General features: G+C 40.1%; 1 protein-coding gene across 7 annotated transcripts in view; it reads left to right on the top strand.

The window, feature by feature from the left end:
* Window positions 1-18,539, top strand: part of MAP3K13 (mitogen-activated protein kinase kinase kinase 13) — a 161,010-nt gene that overhangs the window by 115,544 nt on the left and 26,927 nt on the right. For all 7 annotated transcript variants that reach the window (XM_078068190.1, XM_078068192.1, XM_078068188.1 and 4 more), the window contains 3 exons: window positions 4,584-5,143; window positions 11,982-12,165; window positions 16,408-16,599. In XM_078068190.1, the coding sequence (XP_077924316.1) occupies window positions 4,669-5,143; window positions 11,982-12,165; window positions 16,408-16,599 (851 nt within the window). In that variant the 5' untranslated portion in view covers window positions 4,584-4,668. The remainder of the gene's footprint in view (window positions 1-4,583; window positions 5,144-11,981; window positions 12,166-16,407; window positions 16,600-18,539) is intronic.

The raw sequence follows: 18,539 nt of genomic DNA, 5'->3' as shown, positions 1-18,539 counted from the left end.
TTCATCCATTTTGAGTCTATTTTTGTGTGTGGTGTAAGGAAATGGTCCAGTTTCATTCTTCTGCATGTGGCTGCCTGACTTCCTTTCTTCTGTGGGTCTCAAATCATCTTCCTTTCAAAGGTTCGTCTCAAATCCTACCTCTTTCATTCAGCCTGAGTGAACTACTCTAGTCCCCATTACTGTTTGCCCTCTGCACAGGTCTGTATAACAGAACACGGCACATTTGTCATGGGGGGAAGGAGAGGAGGAGGCAATTCCTTCCATGTAATTATTAACTCCTTAAGTAGTTTATAAGCTTTGGAAGGAAGGAACTTTGTCTTACAGAGACTACATGTGTCGGTAAGAGATAGAGTTTTGGAATTAGGAAAAATAATCTGGTATTCAATCTTGGCTCCATGACCTTTAGCAAAATACCTCTCTGTAGACCTTAGTTTTTGTGAAGACTAGGCATAATGATTCCATGCCCTGACTTCCTTGCACAGGGATCAAATGTTTAGATCAAGATCATAGCCTACAGGGGCGCCTGGGTGGCTCAGTCGGTCAAGCGACTGCCTTCGGCTCGGGTCATAATCCTGGAGTCCTGGGATCGAGTCCCACATCGGTCTCCTGGCTCAGCAGGGAGCCTGCTTCTCCCTCTGACCCTCTCCCCTCTCATGCTGTTTCTCACTCTCTCTCTCTCTCTCTCTCAAATAAATAAATAAAATCTTAAAAAAAAAAATCATAGCCCACAGCACTTTATTAACCTGTGAAGCACTCTAAGGAAGCAAGGGGTTATTATAAGAGGTGCTATGGTGTTATAAAAAAGGCAAGGGAATTTGGGAATCTGAATTTTGAGTCATATTTGTATTTCTGCTCTACCACTTACCCAGTTTATGACCTTAAAACGTTTTTTATTTCTTTGTAAAATGAGAATGACACTATTACAAGGATTATAGTGCTGGTGCTGACTTACACACCAATTTGTAAGAGCCGATTGAAACTTTGCAAGTAGGTTACTAAACTATTATTAGCTTGAAATCTGCCATGGTGGGAGTATTTATACCAGAGAAATGAGTAAACACTACAAATCAGAGTGTCCCGGTGTTTTTTTTCCTTTTTTTTTTGGTTTTGTTTTGTTTTGTTTTCTGCAGAGCTGTTTTACCAGTATATTGCTGATTATGCATACTGGGCTGTGTAAATTGTAAGACACTTTGTCTCATTTATCATTAGAAGTAGTAATTGTAACAGTAATGCTTTGTATCCACAGAACTTAGCTTAGTGCAAAGCACAGCTCCTAGTATCTATTTAATAAGTATATTTTTAATTTAACTTGGGTTCACCCTTGTATTATTTTGATACTTCTGCCTTGAGCTAAAGGAGCACTCCCATCCCATCCTCCCACATCCCTCTCTACAAAGTGTCTTTTTAAAATCAGATAACATAAATAAAAGCCTGGTACAGTGCATTAACACACACAATAGGACTTAAACCCTCCATGTCTGTAACTGAGCTAATTACCTTTTTTCCAAACCTTTCTTTCTTCTGCTATTTCATATCTCAGTTAATGATATTGCCCATCTATCCATTATCCCAAGTAAGTTATCTGAAAGTCTTCCTCTCTTTTCCCTTTTCCTTACCCACACCCAGGTCTAATCAATCACTAGATCTTGCTTATTCTACCTCTTCAATCTTTCTCCTCCTCCTCATTACCACTGCTCCTGCCTTGGTTCAGGCCCTCATCATTCCCACTTGAACTCTTTCTCCTAAGTGACATCTTCACTTTCAGTGTTTCCCCTTCAATCCAACCTCTACTTCTATAGATGTAATTTTAAATTACAAATTTGAGGAGCGCCTGGGTGGCTCAGTCAGTTAAGTGTCTGCCTTCGGCTCAGGTCATGATCAGAGGTCCTGATCCGGGGATCAGCCCTGCATCGCATGGGGCTTCCTGCTCAGCGGGGAGTCTCTTCCCTCTTCCCCTCCCCCCGCGTGCATGCATGCGTGCTCTCTCAAAATCTTTTAAAAATAAATTAATTAAAAATTTGACCAAATCCCTCCCCCGATTAAAATTTCTTAATGGCTCTCTGTTGTCTTGAGGATAAAAATCCAAAAACTTTAGTTTGTCATCTGGGTCCACCACATTCTGACCTTTGGCTACCTTTTATAAGAGTTATCTCCTGCTGCTCCCCAATACTTCCTGCAATGTCTAGTCTCACTTTTACCTGGTTTACCCTCCAACCCAAACAACATTTCCTCTATGACTTCTCTGGACATATTTGATGTTTATTTTTCTGAGCTCCTGTTGCACCTTGTTCATGTCTGTGTACCATATATCTAACCATGTGACTCTTATTATCAATTGGTCTTTCCCTCTGGATTGTAAGTTCCTATAGAGTAGAAGCCTATGTACCATTCATTAATTCCTAACACATCGTGTAGCATATAATAGGAGCTCAATACATATTTACATGAATGAATGAGTCTTCAAAGGATAGGGTATTTTCATTGGTTCATTCACACAAGCTACTCATAGGATATGGCAATGAAAAAAAACGCTTAAAATTTGGATCTCAGTAATTCAGATGAGAAATTAATAACATAGGGGTAGTTTCTTTTTATCCATAACCCCCAATCTGGGATACTATGACCCGTGTCACCTTCAGGATAAAATCCAAGCCTTTTAGCCTAGCATACAAATCTCCTTGCAAAATGGTCCCTGACTGTCTTTTTTTTAAGAAAATTTTTAAAAGATTTTATGTGTTCATTTGAGAAAGAGTATGAGAGAGAAAGAGAACACAAGCAGGGGGAGAGGCAGACAGGGAGAGAGAAGCAGACTCCCCACTGAGCCTGACGTGGGGCTCTATCCCAGGACATGGAGATCATGACCCGAGCCAAAGGCAGGGGTTTAACCATCTGAGCCACCCAGGTGCCCCTGGTTCCTGACTTTCTCTCCTTTCTTATCTTTCTCTCTATATATACATATAACCCTACATTCCAGCCACTTCAATTTGTCATATATTCCATAGTCTTTCATGCATCCTTGCCCTTGTTCATACTTTCTCCACATCTGTGGTATCCTCTCCCTCTTCTCTCACTCACCCCTTTCCTGCCAACCCGATGAGGTTCTACACTTCTAACACTGATCAATAGTTACCACCTTTGGGCAGCTAGCCCTGAAAGTATCCCTCCCTCTTCTGTGCTCCCAGAGCACTTGGTTGATTCATGATAAGCACTGTACTGTCAATCATTGTTGGTCTGTTTCTTGCCCCCTCCGTAAAGTGAGATTCTCTTTATACCCTGGTTCCTATTAAACATATTCTAAATGTTTAATTCAGAGTGAAGGAAGAAATAACTATTATATAGGGATTTGTAAAGAAAGTAAATTTCTGACATACAATGAATAAATTTAAGATTGAATTTGCATGAACTGGCCAATCTAGACAATCCCATGTCTTTATTTTCAGAGGTTGGGTGGCCCTGAGAAATTGGTGCTAATGGACAGATCAGAAGCAAAGAATAAGTTTAAAGCACTGGGGCTTAGTTTGTTGCCCCAGATTTGGTGCATTACAGTAAAAACAGATTTTATATCTTAGGAATTTGTGTTGTCACATACATAAGACATTTACCTACATGACTTAATGAATACCTTAGGAAGTAAAACAATGCCCCAGGAGAAAAAACACTAAAGAAAATAGAAAAAATATGAGCAGGATGTTGTTCCTAATAAAACAGTGTTTATCAAGACATTTAATTTCTCTTTGGGAAGGGAAACATTTTTTTTTTAATATTTTTAAATATTTATCAGTCTGTTTAGGCTGCTATAACAAAAATACCATAAACTAGATGGCTCAGACAACAAATACGTATTTCTCACAGTTCTGGAGGCTGGGAAGTCCACGATCAAGGCCCTGGCATATTTGACGTGTCTGTGAGGGCTCCACCCGTATGACCTAATCACTTCCCAAAGGCCCCACTTCCAAATACTATCACATTGGGGATTGGGTTTCAGCATATGAATTTTGGAGCAAGGGGACACAACCATTCACTCTATAGCAACATATTAATGCAGAATGCTTGGAATAAAGCCCTCCCAAATCTAACCACCTAGCTTAACAGTAGTTAATAGTTAACAATAGTTAATTCTTGGGATATATTCTTCCAGTCTTTTTCTTATGTATGTGTTCGTGTGTCCTTTCCAGTAAAAGGTGGGGGGGTGGGTGAAACAGGTGATGGGGGTTAAGGAGGACGCTTGTGATGAGCACCAGGTAATGTATGGAAGTGTTGAATCACTATATTGTCACCTGAAACTAATATTACATTGTGTATTCACTGGAATTTAAATAAAAACTAAAAAATTGTAAGGGCTTATGTTGTATATATTGTTCTAACCTATTTTTTATATTAACATGTCATGAACGTTTTCGCAGGTTCGTAAATGCTCTTCTACAACATGATCTGTAATTGCTGCATAGTATTCCACCATTTGGATGTATACCGTGTTTAACCAATCCCCATTGCTTCAGTGTTTTTGTTATTATAAACAGAAGTGTGGTAGTGTGGGTGACTAAAAGAAGGGTGATCTCATGTCCTCCTCCTATCTTCCCCAGGTTCTGGAGCCCTCTCTTGCATCAGAATTCTGTCCCGATAATCCTCTGAGTGTCATCTCAGGACCCTGGGCACACTCATGGCACCATGGCCAACCCTCAGGAGCACCTGAGCTGCTCCTCTTCCTCACACTTACCCTCGAGTGAAAGCAGAACCTTCAACGGACTACAAGATGAACTCACACCTGTGGGGAGCCACCTATCACCCAAGCTCCTTAAGGACCAGCAGGAAAAGGGGGTGGTACAAACAGAGCTAACCGAGAGCATGAACTGCCCCATCACCACGACAGTGTTGACAAGCGTGAGTGAGGATTCCAGGGACCAGTTTGAGAACAGCGTTCTTCAGCTAAGGGAACAAGATGAATCAGAGATGGCCATGTCTCAGGGGAACAGCAACACCGTGGATGGAGAGAGCACAAGTGGAACTGAAGACATCAAGATTCAGTTCAGCAGGTCGGGCAGCGGCAGTGGTGGGTTTCTGGAAGGACTGTTTGGATGCTTAAGGCCTGTCTGGAATATCATTGGGAAGGCATATTCCACTGACTACAAATTACAGCAGCAAGGTAAGGTAGAGTGTGGACCTGGGAAATAGTCCCTGCCATCACCACCATTCACTGGATAACCTTGGATTAAAACCCTAGTGCCCGATGAATACCCTATACCAATCTCCTATAAACCTTCTGACTGGAACAGATTCACATTTGGTTGGTCTTTTCTGGCCAAAGCCCATCTTTTGTAGCTGTCCAGTCTAGGGGTGTCAAGTAGAGTACATAGAAGACAATCTACAGTGTTACGAGGAAGAAAATGTTAGAGCTCCTGTTCCTTGTATCATCATTTTAAGTTTCTATTTTCATGCATGTTTTCATATATATTTGGTATTTTAATAAAGTTGTGCAGATACATAACTTTTAAATAAATCACCTAGTGCATGTTTACAAATTTTTTTATTGAAAGTTCATGCAATCAAAAAGTCTGATGGCCACTGGATTAACTCAAAACCAGACAGACGCCACATGGTTCTCTGCCTAAAGCTTGTGCCCTGGTTTAGGTTGTAGTAAAAAGGAATCATTTTCTTACAGCCCAGGCACAGAAAGCTCAGTGAGGAAAGAACAAATATACAACCAATCTTGAGAAGCATTATTATGTCTAGATCCCACAGCTTTTTAAAAAGTAAATTAACTCCCATCACGGTGTAACATGCATATTCATATATTCCAATCCAAGCATTATGCTTCTGAAGGAAAGAGAACACATGGCCCTAGTGTTCTTTATAACTTCATTTATATTCTTTAAAAGAATTTTTTTCTTCCTGATAGCAAAAATAATATATGTGGTTAAGTTGGAATATACAGGTAAGTTTCCCCCCAAAAGTAAAAATATTTATCTATGATCCTCAGTCTTCACTATTAATGTTTTTGGTATATATTATGTTAGTCTTATTATCTGTGTGTGTGCTTTAAAAAAAAAAAAACAGAGTCAAACTATTTCATTATGCCTTTTCACTTCACATTTTGAACATTTCCCATATCATGAAATATACTTCTTCAGCATTTTTAATGCCTACACAGTATTAAATTGTGTGAATGTGCCAAGATTTCTTTAAGCAATCCTCTATTCCTTGGCAATTTGTTATCTTTAGTGATCATATGCTATACTGCAATGAACATCTGTTTATTACTTAATTTTCACACATACCCTTCATTATGTCTGTGATCATTCTTATTATATCTTTGATTTCCTTAAGATAAGTTTTTAGAAGACAAATGGTTGAGTTAAAATGGTTCATGGCTTTTTAAGGCTTTTGATACATATATTTGTAGTATTATGTAAATGATTCCATTGTTAATAGTTCTCTCATCAAGAAATTTTGGAAAGGACCAGAAATGTAGACCAGAAATGAGATTCTGTCTTATTTATTTTATATCTGAATGTTGGACTCTGTGACCCTCTCTTAGAAATATATTCATGTTGGGGCTCCTGGGTGGCTCAGTTGGTTGAGCATCTGACTTTGGCTCAGATCATTATCTGGGAGTCCTGGGATCGAGCCCTACATCGGGGAGCCTGCTTCTCCCTCTCCCTCTGCCCCTCCCCCCACTCGTGAGCTCTTTCTCTCAAATAAATAAAAATCTTTTTAAAAATTAAATATATATATATATATATACACATATATTCGTATCTTTCAGTCGAGACTGTTGACAGCTTTTCCACAACAGCCAGTCGACCTCAGTCACTATTGACCACTTTTCTCGTGCGTTCTATTTTTCTGATTTCTGAAATATTTTCTCTTAAACCAATACCTCTCTTAAACCTCTCCCTCTATACCCTTTCCCAGTATGTGTATTGGATTTGCTGGTAAATCAATTGATCCCAGGTGTGCTTTCCAGGATTTGTCAGTCAGAGCGTCCATTCCTGTACATGCAGAAAGTCTTTGTGTCCCTGGGGTTGGTCTGTCTGTCTGTCTCACTGTCTTTCATACATCCTCCCATCCCATCTACCCTGCACATTCCACCCTTCTTTCCCCCTCTATGGTCTTAAGGTTTCAAGAAATTAAAAAGTTGTTCCTTGTCACACAAAGGTTGGGGGTTTCAATGTTAAACAGTATTATTATTTTAAAAATTGGGAATTAAGATAAGCACAAAGAGGAAAATAAAAAATAACTTGTTATCCCACAACCCAGAGATAACCACCCTTAGTTTATTATTTTTTAAAAAGTTCCCTCTCCTCTGCTTAGACACAAAACCTACTAATATCTGCTTACGTGATAAAATTGCATTTGGCTTTTAGGGTCTTAACTTGTCCAGTCTAATAATTATTTTGGTGGTAATTTGGAGATCTCAGGATACAAATGCAGCATTGAGGTTCAGGCTCATAAAGAGGGGCAGCAGATACATCCTATGTGTCTGTCAAAAGGACCTTTCAAATTTGGGGGGGGGAGTGCCTGGGTGGCTCAGTCCGTTATGTGTCCGAATCTCCATCTCAGCTCAGGTCTTGGTCTCAGGGTTGTGAGTTCAAACCCCCTAAATGGGCGTGGAGTCTACTTAAAAAAAAATTTTTTTTTAATTGTCCTGTAAACTTGTATTTAATCAGTCTTCTGATTATGGGACTGCCAGAAAGGCTTATTTCAAGAGTAAATAAGAAACAGGCCTGGTCAGCTTAAGCTTACAAGGCAGCTTATAGCTGCCTAGCTCTTCAGCAGATGACAGGATACCCTACTGTGGGCTGGTGTTGCGGGGGGCCGTGAAAGGGATTCACTAGCCAGAAACTAAGGTAGTTTTTTCCTTGTCAGCTCTGGGATCAGGGAGCTAATCTTTAATCCTGGATTACAGTCATCCAAAGGATAGCACACAGAACAGATGTGTCTCTGCATTTGGTACTTATGAGGAAACTTCACTTGATTTTTCAAAAATTTTAATGACATCTTCATCTCCCATTTAGTATGTTGGTAGTGAAATCCAAGTAAGGTAGTATGTGTAATTGAAATTTTTTACTGCCAAATAGTTCGCAGTCCTAAAGCAAGTATTATATCATAGCCATGTCTGAATACAAACAACGGAGAACTTATGCCTTAAAAGTGGGTGGGCATGGGGCTTTTTCTCAGTCTTAGAGATCATGGTAGATATTGGAATTAAGATAATAGTCATAGTGATGAATCAGAAGATAGAAGCTGGGGAAGAGTACCAATGGACAGGATTCCATTTTCTATAAAAGCAGAAAGTCTGGTATTAACCCTGGAGTGAACACAGCCAGGTTCCATTGTTATGTCGTTATCTTGCTGTCAGTTATCAGGGCCCCCAGTTTTGCACATCCTCATTGCTAACATTCTTTTTTCTTTTTTTTTTTTTAAGATATTTATTTATCTGAGAGAGAGAGAAACAGCATGAGAGGGGAGAGGGTCAGAGGGAGAAGCAGGCTCCCCGCTGAGCTGGGAGCCCGATGTGGGACTTGATCCCAGGACCCCAGGATCATGACCTGAGCCGAAGGCAGACGCTTAATGACTGAGCCACCCAGGCGCCCCATAAAATACAAAGTCTTTTTAAAAAACATTCTCTTAATATGTGTCAAAGAAATAGAAAACTCCTTCAAATTTATGAGGACTATGAGACCCCCGACAGATAAATGCACAAAGCATAAATGTGGCAATTCATGCAGAGCAGATGTGAGCATTAAACAAATGTGGAGAAAATATTCTACTTCACTGGCAATTAAAGTAGTGCAAACTTGGGGTGCCTGGGTGGCACAGTCGGTTGAGCGCCTAACTCTTGGTTTCAGCTCAGGTGGTGATCTCTGTGTTGGGAGATTGAGCCCTGCATTGGGCTCCCTGCTCAGTGAGGAGGCTGCTTGGGATTCTCTCCCTCTCCCTCTGCCCCCGTGCTCGCTCTCTCTTTCTCAAATAAATAAGTCTTTTAAATAAATAAATAAAGTAGTGCAAGCTTATAAAACATTACTTTACACCTAAATAACTTAGAACCCAAAAAACTATCAACAATATTCATTGCTGGCAAAGTAAAAGGGACACACACACTCCTGCATTACTACTGTCAGCAAAAACTAGCAAAGCCCTTTTGTATGGCAAGTTAGAATGTATAGCAAAAGCCAGGAAACTGTACTCTAACCTAAGAACTGAGTCTGAGGAAATAATATAAAGAAAGAAAAAAGTATCAAATTTAAGCCAGCAAACAAAAAGATGGAAGGACTTAAGTACGGAAAAGGTAAAAGGGTACAGTAAGCTACTATTGAAGCTTATAACGAAAGCTGTATATACACGGGGGATACACAATACATGAGAAAAGTAGAAAAGATTATGTGTCACCTACCACTTCTCCGTAGCTGCACACATATGAGCAAAGACTGGAAGAGAAGGTGATAACTGAATATGGAATGGGATTGCGGATAACATACTTTATTTTCTAATATTTGCTGGTGTTTCTAGCATTTAACAATAAATAAAGATTGAGTAAATAGGGAAAAACACACAAGAGGTCTAATTTTAGTATTTTAGTAGTTATGAAAAATTAGGATAACTTGGGCTTTTATAAAGTTTTTCAGAAAAATATTGCCCAGGATGTTCTTGCCCCAGAATCCAGTAATAGTCCTTTTATTTGGCCCCGGAATGGCCAAAGTAACACTGTGTCTAGTTCTTCACCAGACCTCTCCCGAGTAAAACCCTCTGACAGTATGCCATCGATAATCTGGGTCCTGTGTGTGCTACACAGATAAGCCTGTGGGGATGAAAGTGGGACTGCGTGAGACACTTTACACTTGTCAGTCATTCGAAGCCAGAAAGATCCTCAAAGCAGTCAAGCCCATAACTCACTCTTTCCTCCCGCATCTCACTTGGTATCATTTGTTTATTCGGTGATTTCGTGTTTGTGAGCTATTTGTATTTTAGGGAAATTTGTTTTTATGTAACGTCTATCTAACTTCAATAGAGCAGATATCTTTAATCTGCTCAGAACAGAAGAATGGGTTAAATATCTGTGCTGTCAAACACCCTCACTATAATTTGTTCTGCTCTATGTCATCCTCTCTGGAAGGTCATGTTTTAACCACTGTAATGAGAAGCCACATTTTATTAAGAGTATACGGGATTTATTTTCTCTCAAGTTTGAGAAAATGAGAGAAGAGGGAAATGTAGTTCCCTTCCAGGTACTGATGACCTCTTTCTGCTGCTTCATCACCATAGTAGATGTGAGTTGATTTGCTTTCAAGACCAGAATATCTTCAAAGCTGACTCAACACTACCTTGTTCAGTATTCTGCAAACAGTGACCTTTTAGTGATTGGTGATCTAATGAAAATCCCCCATAACCTTTAACATTGTCATTATCCTCTCCTCACTCCATGGGACTCCTCGTTCTTTGATGTTTATTTCTTACCAGTGTAGTGACAATGCACTGATAAAAAGGGGGACAAGGAGATGGATCAATGGATCATATTCTCCTTTTTAAGTTCCATGAGATTAGAGCATGTATTGATTGAATTTTTGAAGTGCTTCATTTAAAATAGCATTTTAGGGCGCCTGGGTGGCTCAGTTGGTTAAGCAACTACCTTCGGCTCAGGTCATGATCCTGGAGTCCCGGAATCGAGTCCCACGTCGGGCTCCCTGCTCGGCAGGGAGTCTGCTTCTCCCTCTGACCCTCCCCCGTCTCATGCTCTCTCTCTCTCGTTCTCTCTCTCAAATAAATAAATAAAATCTTTAAAAAAAATAAAAAATAAAATAGCATTTTATTCATTACAAAAGTAATACAGGCTCATGGTAAAAAAAAAATACAGCATAGGATAAAGAGCATAATATGAATCATCAATAATGTCACCACTTAGAAGTGACTCCTGTTACTTTTTTGGTGCAAAGAAAATCAAATTCTAAGAAAGAGAGAAACTTGAAAATACTGCATCTATATGAGTAAACCTATTATGGCTAATGACCCTCTCAATTACTTCGCAAGAGGCAATGTGGTATTAGTGGAGAAAGCACTGTCCCTGGAATCAGCCAATTCTTGAGATCTGCCACTTACCAGCTGTATGACCTTGGGTAAGTTACTTAATCTCCCTGGCTCAGTTTTCTCATCTATAAATAACCATAATAAGGCCAGACTTCCAAGATTGTTGAAAGGATCAGCACATGAGATACATAAAGCTTTATGCTAGTGTCTGGCACGTAGTAAGTACTCAATAAAAGCGAAATATGAATATAAGTTTTGTGCATAATTAGGTCCTTGGGAGAGTATCATTGAAAATTCATTCAGGAAAGATTAATTGAGCATCTACACTAGAAATTCAAAGAGGAATAAAACAACACTGACTTACAATGGGTAATGGGATAGGGATAGTGGTATAGAGACAGATAAGTGGATTGAACGTGCAAGCTTGAAGTGAGGAAGTGGGGCCATGGGAATGTCAAGATATGCTTTGTTTGGAGGAGAGTATATTGGAGATCTCCGATCTGCTTGATTTCATTGGTTAAAAATTGATACAAACTGGGGCGCCTGGGTGGCTCAGTCAGCTAAGCATCTGCCTTCAGCTCAGGTCATGATCCCAGGGTCCTGGGATCGAGCCCCACATCCACGTAGGACTCCCCACTCAGCAGGGAGTCTGCTTCTCCTCTGACCCTCCCCCCTTCTCGTGCTCTCTCTCTCTCTCTCTTTCTCTTTCACTCACTCTCTCTCTCTCAAATAAATAAAATCTTTAAAGAAAATGACACGAACTAACACATGAGAATATCTGATCTATTGTACCAAGACCCATAGGAAGGTTATATATTTTGGTGCGTTACAGGTGGGAGTCCAAAGGTAGAGATCATTTTGGGTGACGCTGAAGTTGGTACCTTCAGAGTGGCCTTATAGAACGGTCCCTGAGCAAATCCCGAGATCTCTCTAAGTTTGTTTCTCGCTTGTGTGCCTAGATACTTGGGAGGTGCCGTTTGAGGAGATCTCAGAGCTGCAGTGGCTGGGTAGTGGAGCCCAAGGAGCTGTCTTCTTGGGCAAGTTCCGAGCGGAGGAGGTGGCCATCAAGAAAGTGAGAGAACAGAATGAGACGGATATCAAGCATTTGAGGAAGTTGAAGCACCCTAACATCATCGCTTTCAAGTAGGTCAAGGCTTTCTTTTTTTTTTTTTTTTAAGAAATAGAGAGATTTTCTTTCTCCCAATATCTACATATGAGTTCCTGCTTTGAAAGACATATGGAAAATACTCTATAGACTTAGTACTGGGCTAGGTATTTTGGGAGGGCACCAAAGAATGATTAAATGAAGGTCATGTCTTTAAGAATCGTATAATCTGGTAGTTCTTTTTGCCAGAGCACACCCTTCTCAGAAAGGATATACATGGGACAGAGAGGGAGCGATGGATTCTTACCAAGCAATCATATCTGATGAATCAACCTCGTTCACCAGTGGGATGATGGAGGTCACTCTGAGATAACCTGCCCATCCGAAAATTCAGTTAAGAAAACAAAGCTGATATCTGAAGTGATCATAGAACAATTAGTCCCTGTGTAACAGAGAGGAATTTTTTTTATTAGTTTCTATTAGCCTCCCTTCTTAAATATGAACTTGTAGTAAGAGGCACCTTCAGAGTGTTTCTCCCTGCCCCGGTTTTGCTAGATCCCTTTTCAAGTAATGCCAAACACTCAGCTTTCTAAGTCTAATGACACTGGAATACTGATGAGAGTAAGTTATATGCTATGTTCATTCCACAATGTAGTTGTTTTCAAGAGTGTATGAACGTATCTTTCTAGTTCAGACTGTTATTTTCATAATACTGGCGGGGATCACTAGCAAAAGGGGAGGCACAAAGGTACATTTGTGGCAGTCCCCAAACCTGACAGTGCTGAGCTCTAAATATGTGTAATCTCTTCTGCCTGTACCTTTCCCTTGAGGTCCCTCTCTTGCTGGGCTTTAAATTCTGCCCTAGCCTGAAACAAATGAATGACGAGTGGCTTTACAGGAGGGAAGGTGAAGAACAGGAAAGCTAGTCTTCAGGTGGAATGATAGTTTAGAAACTAGAGCTTCTTGATACGTTTGACATATATGTATTTCAGTCCTGGAAAATAGTATGACTGATGAGGCTACCACTAAAAGGGGAATAATTTACAAATTCCCCTTCCCAAAACTAAGAGGAACTTCTCCCAGCCCCCAAGAGGGATCCTCTCTCGATAAAACTCTCATTGTAAAGGTAAACATGTCATGGGATCATTTTTCATTGGAATCACATCCCTAAAGTAAGGAATAGAAATCTTGGGGATAGGTTTTGTAGAATGGGTTTAAATGAGTATTGATGTTGAGTTTTGATTCCCTTTATGGAAAGGGAAAGAGATGTGGAAAGGAGAGAAGCATTCAGCTGGGATACTAAATGAAGTGCTTGGATGTATCTCCTTGTGGAAGGGACATGCATACAGTGGGCATGGGAGAGAGCTTCGGTTGCCCTCTTGATCCCATCCTTTGTTGTGCTGTTAGGGCCAGGAGGATGTGAGACGAAAATGAAATGCTATAGAGACTAATTATACTCTTTCCAAAGATGATACATTTCAAAAGACAGCAGAAGGATTATTTTTAAGCAGACAGACTATCAGAGACTCACTTCTTTCCTTCATTTTACTTCACTGAGAAAATCATCCCTTCTAGCATCCTACATCCTAAATGGAAGGAAGGGCCTTTCATTTAACTTCCGTTTAACGAAACTTTCAAGCTTCAATCACTAGGATGCTGAGTTTGAGACACAGAATATTCTACAGATTAGCATGGCTTCTTGGCCTCCTGATGTGGGCTGGGCTGTCTGTCCCAGGTACGAGGGCTTACCACCAGGATGTCCTGGCAGAAATGTGTCCCAAGAGTATGGGTGTGAGAAGCTTTATTTTTCCTTCCTTCCTTTTGCTTTTTCCTCTTTCCTTTTTCCTCGCAACCTGTTCCGTACCTCACTCTTCTGACCCTCCTACCTACATGTGCAGTTTTCTGCATTTTGGACGAGTACTGCCATGCCAGTGCCCCACTTTTTAGGCTGAAGATGCTCGAATAGTCTTTACCTCTACATGGAAACCAATAGTGAGACGGTGTCCCTGGTTCATTACACCATGCTCTTGAGGCTTTGGGCAGTGTTGTGTGTGCAGCCATCTGTGCCATGAGTTGCTTGGCCAATGAGTCATTCAGGACCGTCTGGAAGATACGAGGCATGATTAGATTTGAGTGTGTCTCTCTGGATGCTGATTGCTGTGCTTACAGCTTCCTTTGAAGTAAGAACCATGTACGGAAGGGGAAGTGAAAGAAAAGAATTCTGTATTTTCTTCGTCCAATTTTTTGAAAGCAATCTTTTAGGAAGACCTAATCTGACTGTTCCTAATGGAATTGGGTGCCAAGGGGAAGAAAAGGTGGCAATTAGAAGTGATTAGAGAGCTGCTATTTATAGCTACTAAGAAGCCTTGTCATAGTACAGGGTTGATGGAATGATTGCCTCTCATCAGTCAAGAAAGATGAAAAGTACATAACATATCACTGTTACCCCTTTCTCTCTGTTTGCAACAAGTTAAAACAGGGTTAAATAGAATGCTGAGTAGCTTCAAACAGATATTTATTTTGATATTCTTAAGCACATTACATTATTCCTGCCTATCCTTTGTTTTTCTGTAATGAAAATTAAATTGTCTGATTATAGTTGTGGTCTATCTGTGCTCCGCCAAGTGCTCCTAAAAGTCAAGTAACAGAAACTTGAAAAAAGTTTTTCATTAGAAATGAAGATGAGAATTCTGGGTAGCTTAGAAAATGATCGGAGAGTAGTAGAAATAGCTCTGTGGCATTTGACAGGCATATCATGGCAGGGAAAATGAAGACTAATTTTACTTCTTCATAACCTGCTGTCGTTATAGGACTTTCCCATGGTCTCAAGCTATGGCCTCTTCATTCCCTCATCACTTACAGCTGCCTAAGAGAGAAGACATGAGTTGCCTAAGAGAGAAGACATGGAGGACTTTAGCTGGGCATCTTGTAGATAAAATACTCTCAACTCCTCTAGAAAGTTTTGAAAGAAGGCGTACATACTATTAAGAGATGGGATACCGAGAATTGTATATGATAATTGTTCTCTTTTCTCATCTTCAGAACAAAAGTGTGAAGTAGAGTTAATTATCACTTTTCTAAGGTAACATTGATATAGGAATCCCCAATATGCTTGTGTATACAGAAGTTACAAAGCACAGAGGGAGGGGAGTATAGCAGAGTGTGTAGAAGAAGCATAGGCTTTGACGTTAGACTGGATTTGAATCTAAGCTCTGTCATAGGTATATCATCTAGGGCAGGTCACTTTCCCTCTCTGAACCTTACCCATAGAAATGGAAGAGGGTGTATGTGTTGTGCAATGGTTTGGGGCAGATTAAATCAGACAATTACATAAACATGGAACATTCCTGACAAATAGAAGTTCTTCCATGCTAGTTCCCCTCTTCCTACCCCGTGCACCTGCACGTGTTTGTGCAAAGGGTCAGCAGCAAAGAAAGTTAAGGTGAAGTTAAGAAATATTTGTCAAGGACTTGCTGTGAACTTCTAGACCTTAAGGTAGAAAGAAAAGAAATTGAAGACCTTTCCCTTCCAGGAGCCAATGATCTGTATGGGGAGAGGAAATTTGCATATTAAAAAAAACTAATGGCTCCCGGGTAGCATAAGAATTTAGAGAAAGATCTTCTTGGACTGGAATCGTCAGGAAAGGCTTTGTGGAAGATGTAGGAATTGATGGAAATATAGGCCACATAGAAATAGGTTACATTGTATGATATTGTTTTTATTCTAAGCAGAAATGTTTTTCCAAAGACTATATAATACACAAAATTGACTCTTTTTTTGGTCCTCAGACTAGTTACCTTAAATTTGACTAATTTAAAATTCAACAATTAATAGTAAAAATAGCAGTATTTTATTTGAATTCTCTTTCTGTACCCTATATATAAAACCTTCTATTTAATTTTAAAAGGAAGATATTTCAGTTACTCTTAACAATCTAACACAACACAGCGCCTGGCCTACACAAGTCTCAGGGAATGTGCTCTTTGTCCCAGAATGGAATGGCCCCACAGAAAAGCACTGGATCCAGCACAACATAGGGATAATCTGGAATGAACAAAAGGAACTAAAATTGTCCATATGCATAATAGAGAAGCTTGCAGACTAGAGGGGGTTTAATGGTAATTGAAGAATTGGGAAAGATTATGCCTTTTAAAAATTATATGGACAGAGAACTGGTCTTAATCGTTAAATGTATTAAATATTCTTAAAATATAAATATGTATACAGGTACGTTTGTATGTATGTGTGAATTTATAAACATATTTGTGTTTTCTTGAAAGGGGCGTTTGTACTCAGGCCCCCTGTTACTGCATCATCATGGAATACTGTGCCCACGGACAACTCTATGAGGTTTTGCGAGCCGGCAGGAAGATCACACCTCGATTGCTAGTGGACTGGTCCACGGGAATTGCAAGTGGAATGAATTATTTGCACCTCCATAAAATTATTCATCGTGATCTCAAATCACCTAAGTGAGTTTGGGAGCTGATTTTTCGGCCATTTTGTTTTATTGCTTTGAAATAAGGGAATTTTTATCAAGCACGGTTGTTTTCAGACATCATACTTTCTCGGTTGAGTTTAAATCGGCACAGTGGGTAATTCTCTTTGCATGTTTTCTGGATTCTTGTTGACCAACTGACCTATGTGGCAGATAGCTCCAAGCACCTGACACTAGTTTTCCCTTTGTGTTGCTTTTTAACTGTGCAGCTGTGAAACAAGATTCATTACTAACTGAAGTATTCACTCTCCATCATCCCAGATACTTAATGCCAAACTTTCCCACCTGAAGGCTTGATTTGTTGTGTTAAAAACTGAGTTTCAGAAATGTAGGCAATAGGATAAAAATGGATGAATAAGAGACTGAGGCAAAGAGAAAATAAGAACATTAGAACTAAAGCTTGCTCACAAAAGGTATGCCACAAGATTCGTACAGTTGGTAGAGGTGGACTGTAGATCTGGCTCTGACCTTCCTAGAGTCTAAGCAAAGAAGGAAATAAATAGTCACAAGGTTCACAGTGTCCATAAGATAATATCAACTGGCTATTTAAGAGAAGCAGAGTTGTTTCTAGTGATCTGTTTTCAAAATGATTCTTTGGCTGTCAATAACCACTTTAAGAGGAGTGTTTATTCATTTCCCCAGACCACATCAAGGGAAGAAAGGAATTGATAAAATGGTGTATATCATCGTAGCTCCTGTTTTTAAACTTTTTTTTTTTTTGTATGATTTCTCATCACATTTTGGTTTAGAGAAGCAGAGAGGAATTAGCCTTTTTTCAAAAACATGTCTGCGTAGTGCTTTCATGGTTTATGGTATTTTTTTAAATATCCGTTGTCACATCTGGTTTGATGTTGGCAAAAATTGTGTGGGGGTAGTTGCAACAAGTATCATTCTTCTTATTTTATATAAGAAACATGGGGGACACCTGGGTGGCTCAGTCGGTTAAGCGTCCGACTCTTGATTTTGGCTCAGGTCGTGATCTTGGGGTTGTGAGCGGGGCTGGAGCCTGCTTGTGATTCTCTCTCTTCCTCTGCCCCACTTCCCCCCTTCTCCATTTCTAAAAAAGAAAGAAAAGAAAAAGAAAAATGAGGGCTCATAGCCCAAAGTCATGGAGCTAGGACTTGAGCCCAGAACTTTTAGACTTAAAGCCCCAGCCTGCATCCTCCTCGTCATGTGAAGGTGAGGGATTCACAATGATTTCTGCCTCCTGTCCATGGAAGATACAAATCAGTCCTTGATTATAAACTTCAAAGCAGCTCTTGCTTATCACCCTCGTTCTCTGCAGTGCTTATCATAGTCGTTAGCTCCCTGAACAGCCCCCTCCTTGCTTTACTTGCAAATAAACTTTATTATAGTCTTTATTCCATCTGCTCACATTCTTACACAACCTGTTGGTTTTGTCATCCACTACATACACACAAAGGACACAAAATACTTGCCAAAGGCCTCTTTGAATGGTCTCCTTCTTAACCACCTTGTTCCCCTTGAGAATTAACTGTAGAGGAAGAAGTCAGGAAGTTTTAGAATGTATAAAATCACATGCTACTTTCTTTAACTCCTGTCATTTACAGATTAGGGTAATAAGTTACCCAATAAGACTTTCCCTCTGTTATCAGTACTCCCTTGAACTTCCGGCAGCCTTGGCCTCTTTGGGTTTCAAACTAACTTTGAGAAGACAAAGATCAGTCTGGCTTGCTTTAAAGAGAGATTTCATTACCCACATTAAATCTTAGGCTGTGTGACCCCAGCTTTGTCTCAGAGACTTTACACAAGTTCTAACCTCATGTGCCCTGTAGTCTCTCCCCATGTCCATTCCTCCTTGCCATAGCAGGAAGTCTCGTAGTGACCTGGGCACCTGGGTGGCTCAGTCATTAAGCGTCTGCCTTCGGCTCAGGTCATGGTCCCAGAGTCCTG

This window comes from Halichoerus grypus, chromosome 1 (genome assembly GCF_964656455.1).
Source record: "Halichoerus grypus chromosome 1, mHalGry1.hap1.1, whole genome shotgun sequence".
Classification (NCBI taxonomy): Eukaryota; Metazoa; Chordata; class Mammalia; order Carnivora; family Phocidae; genus Halichoerus; species Halichoerus grypus.
This window is presented reverse-complemented; position numbering and strand designations above follow the sequence as displayed.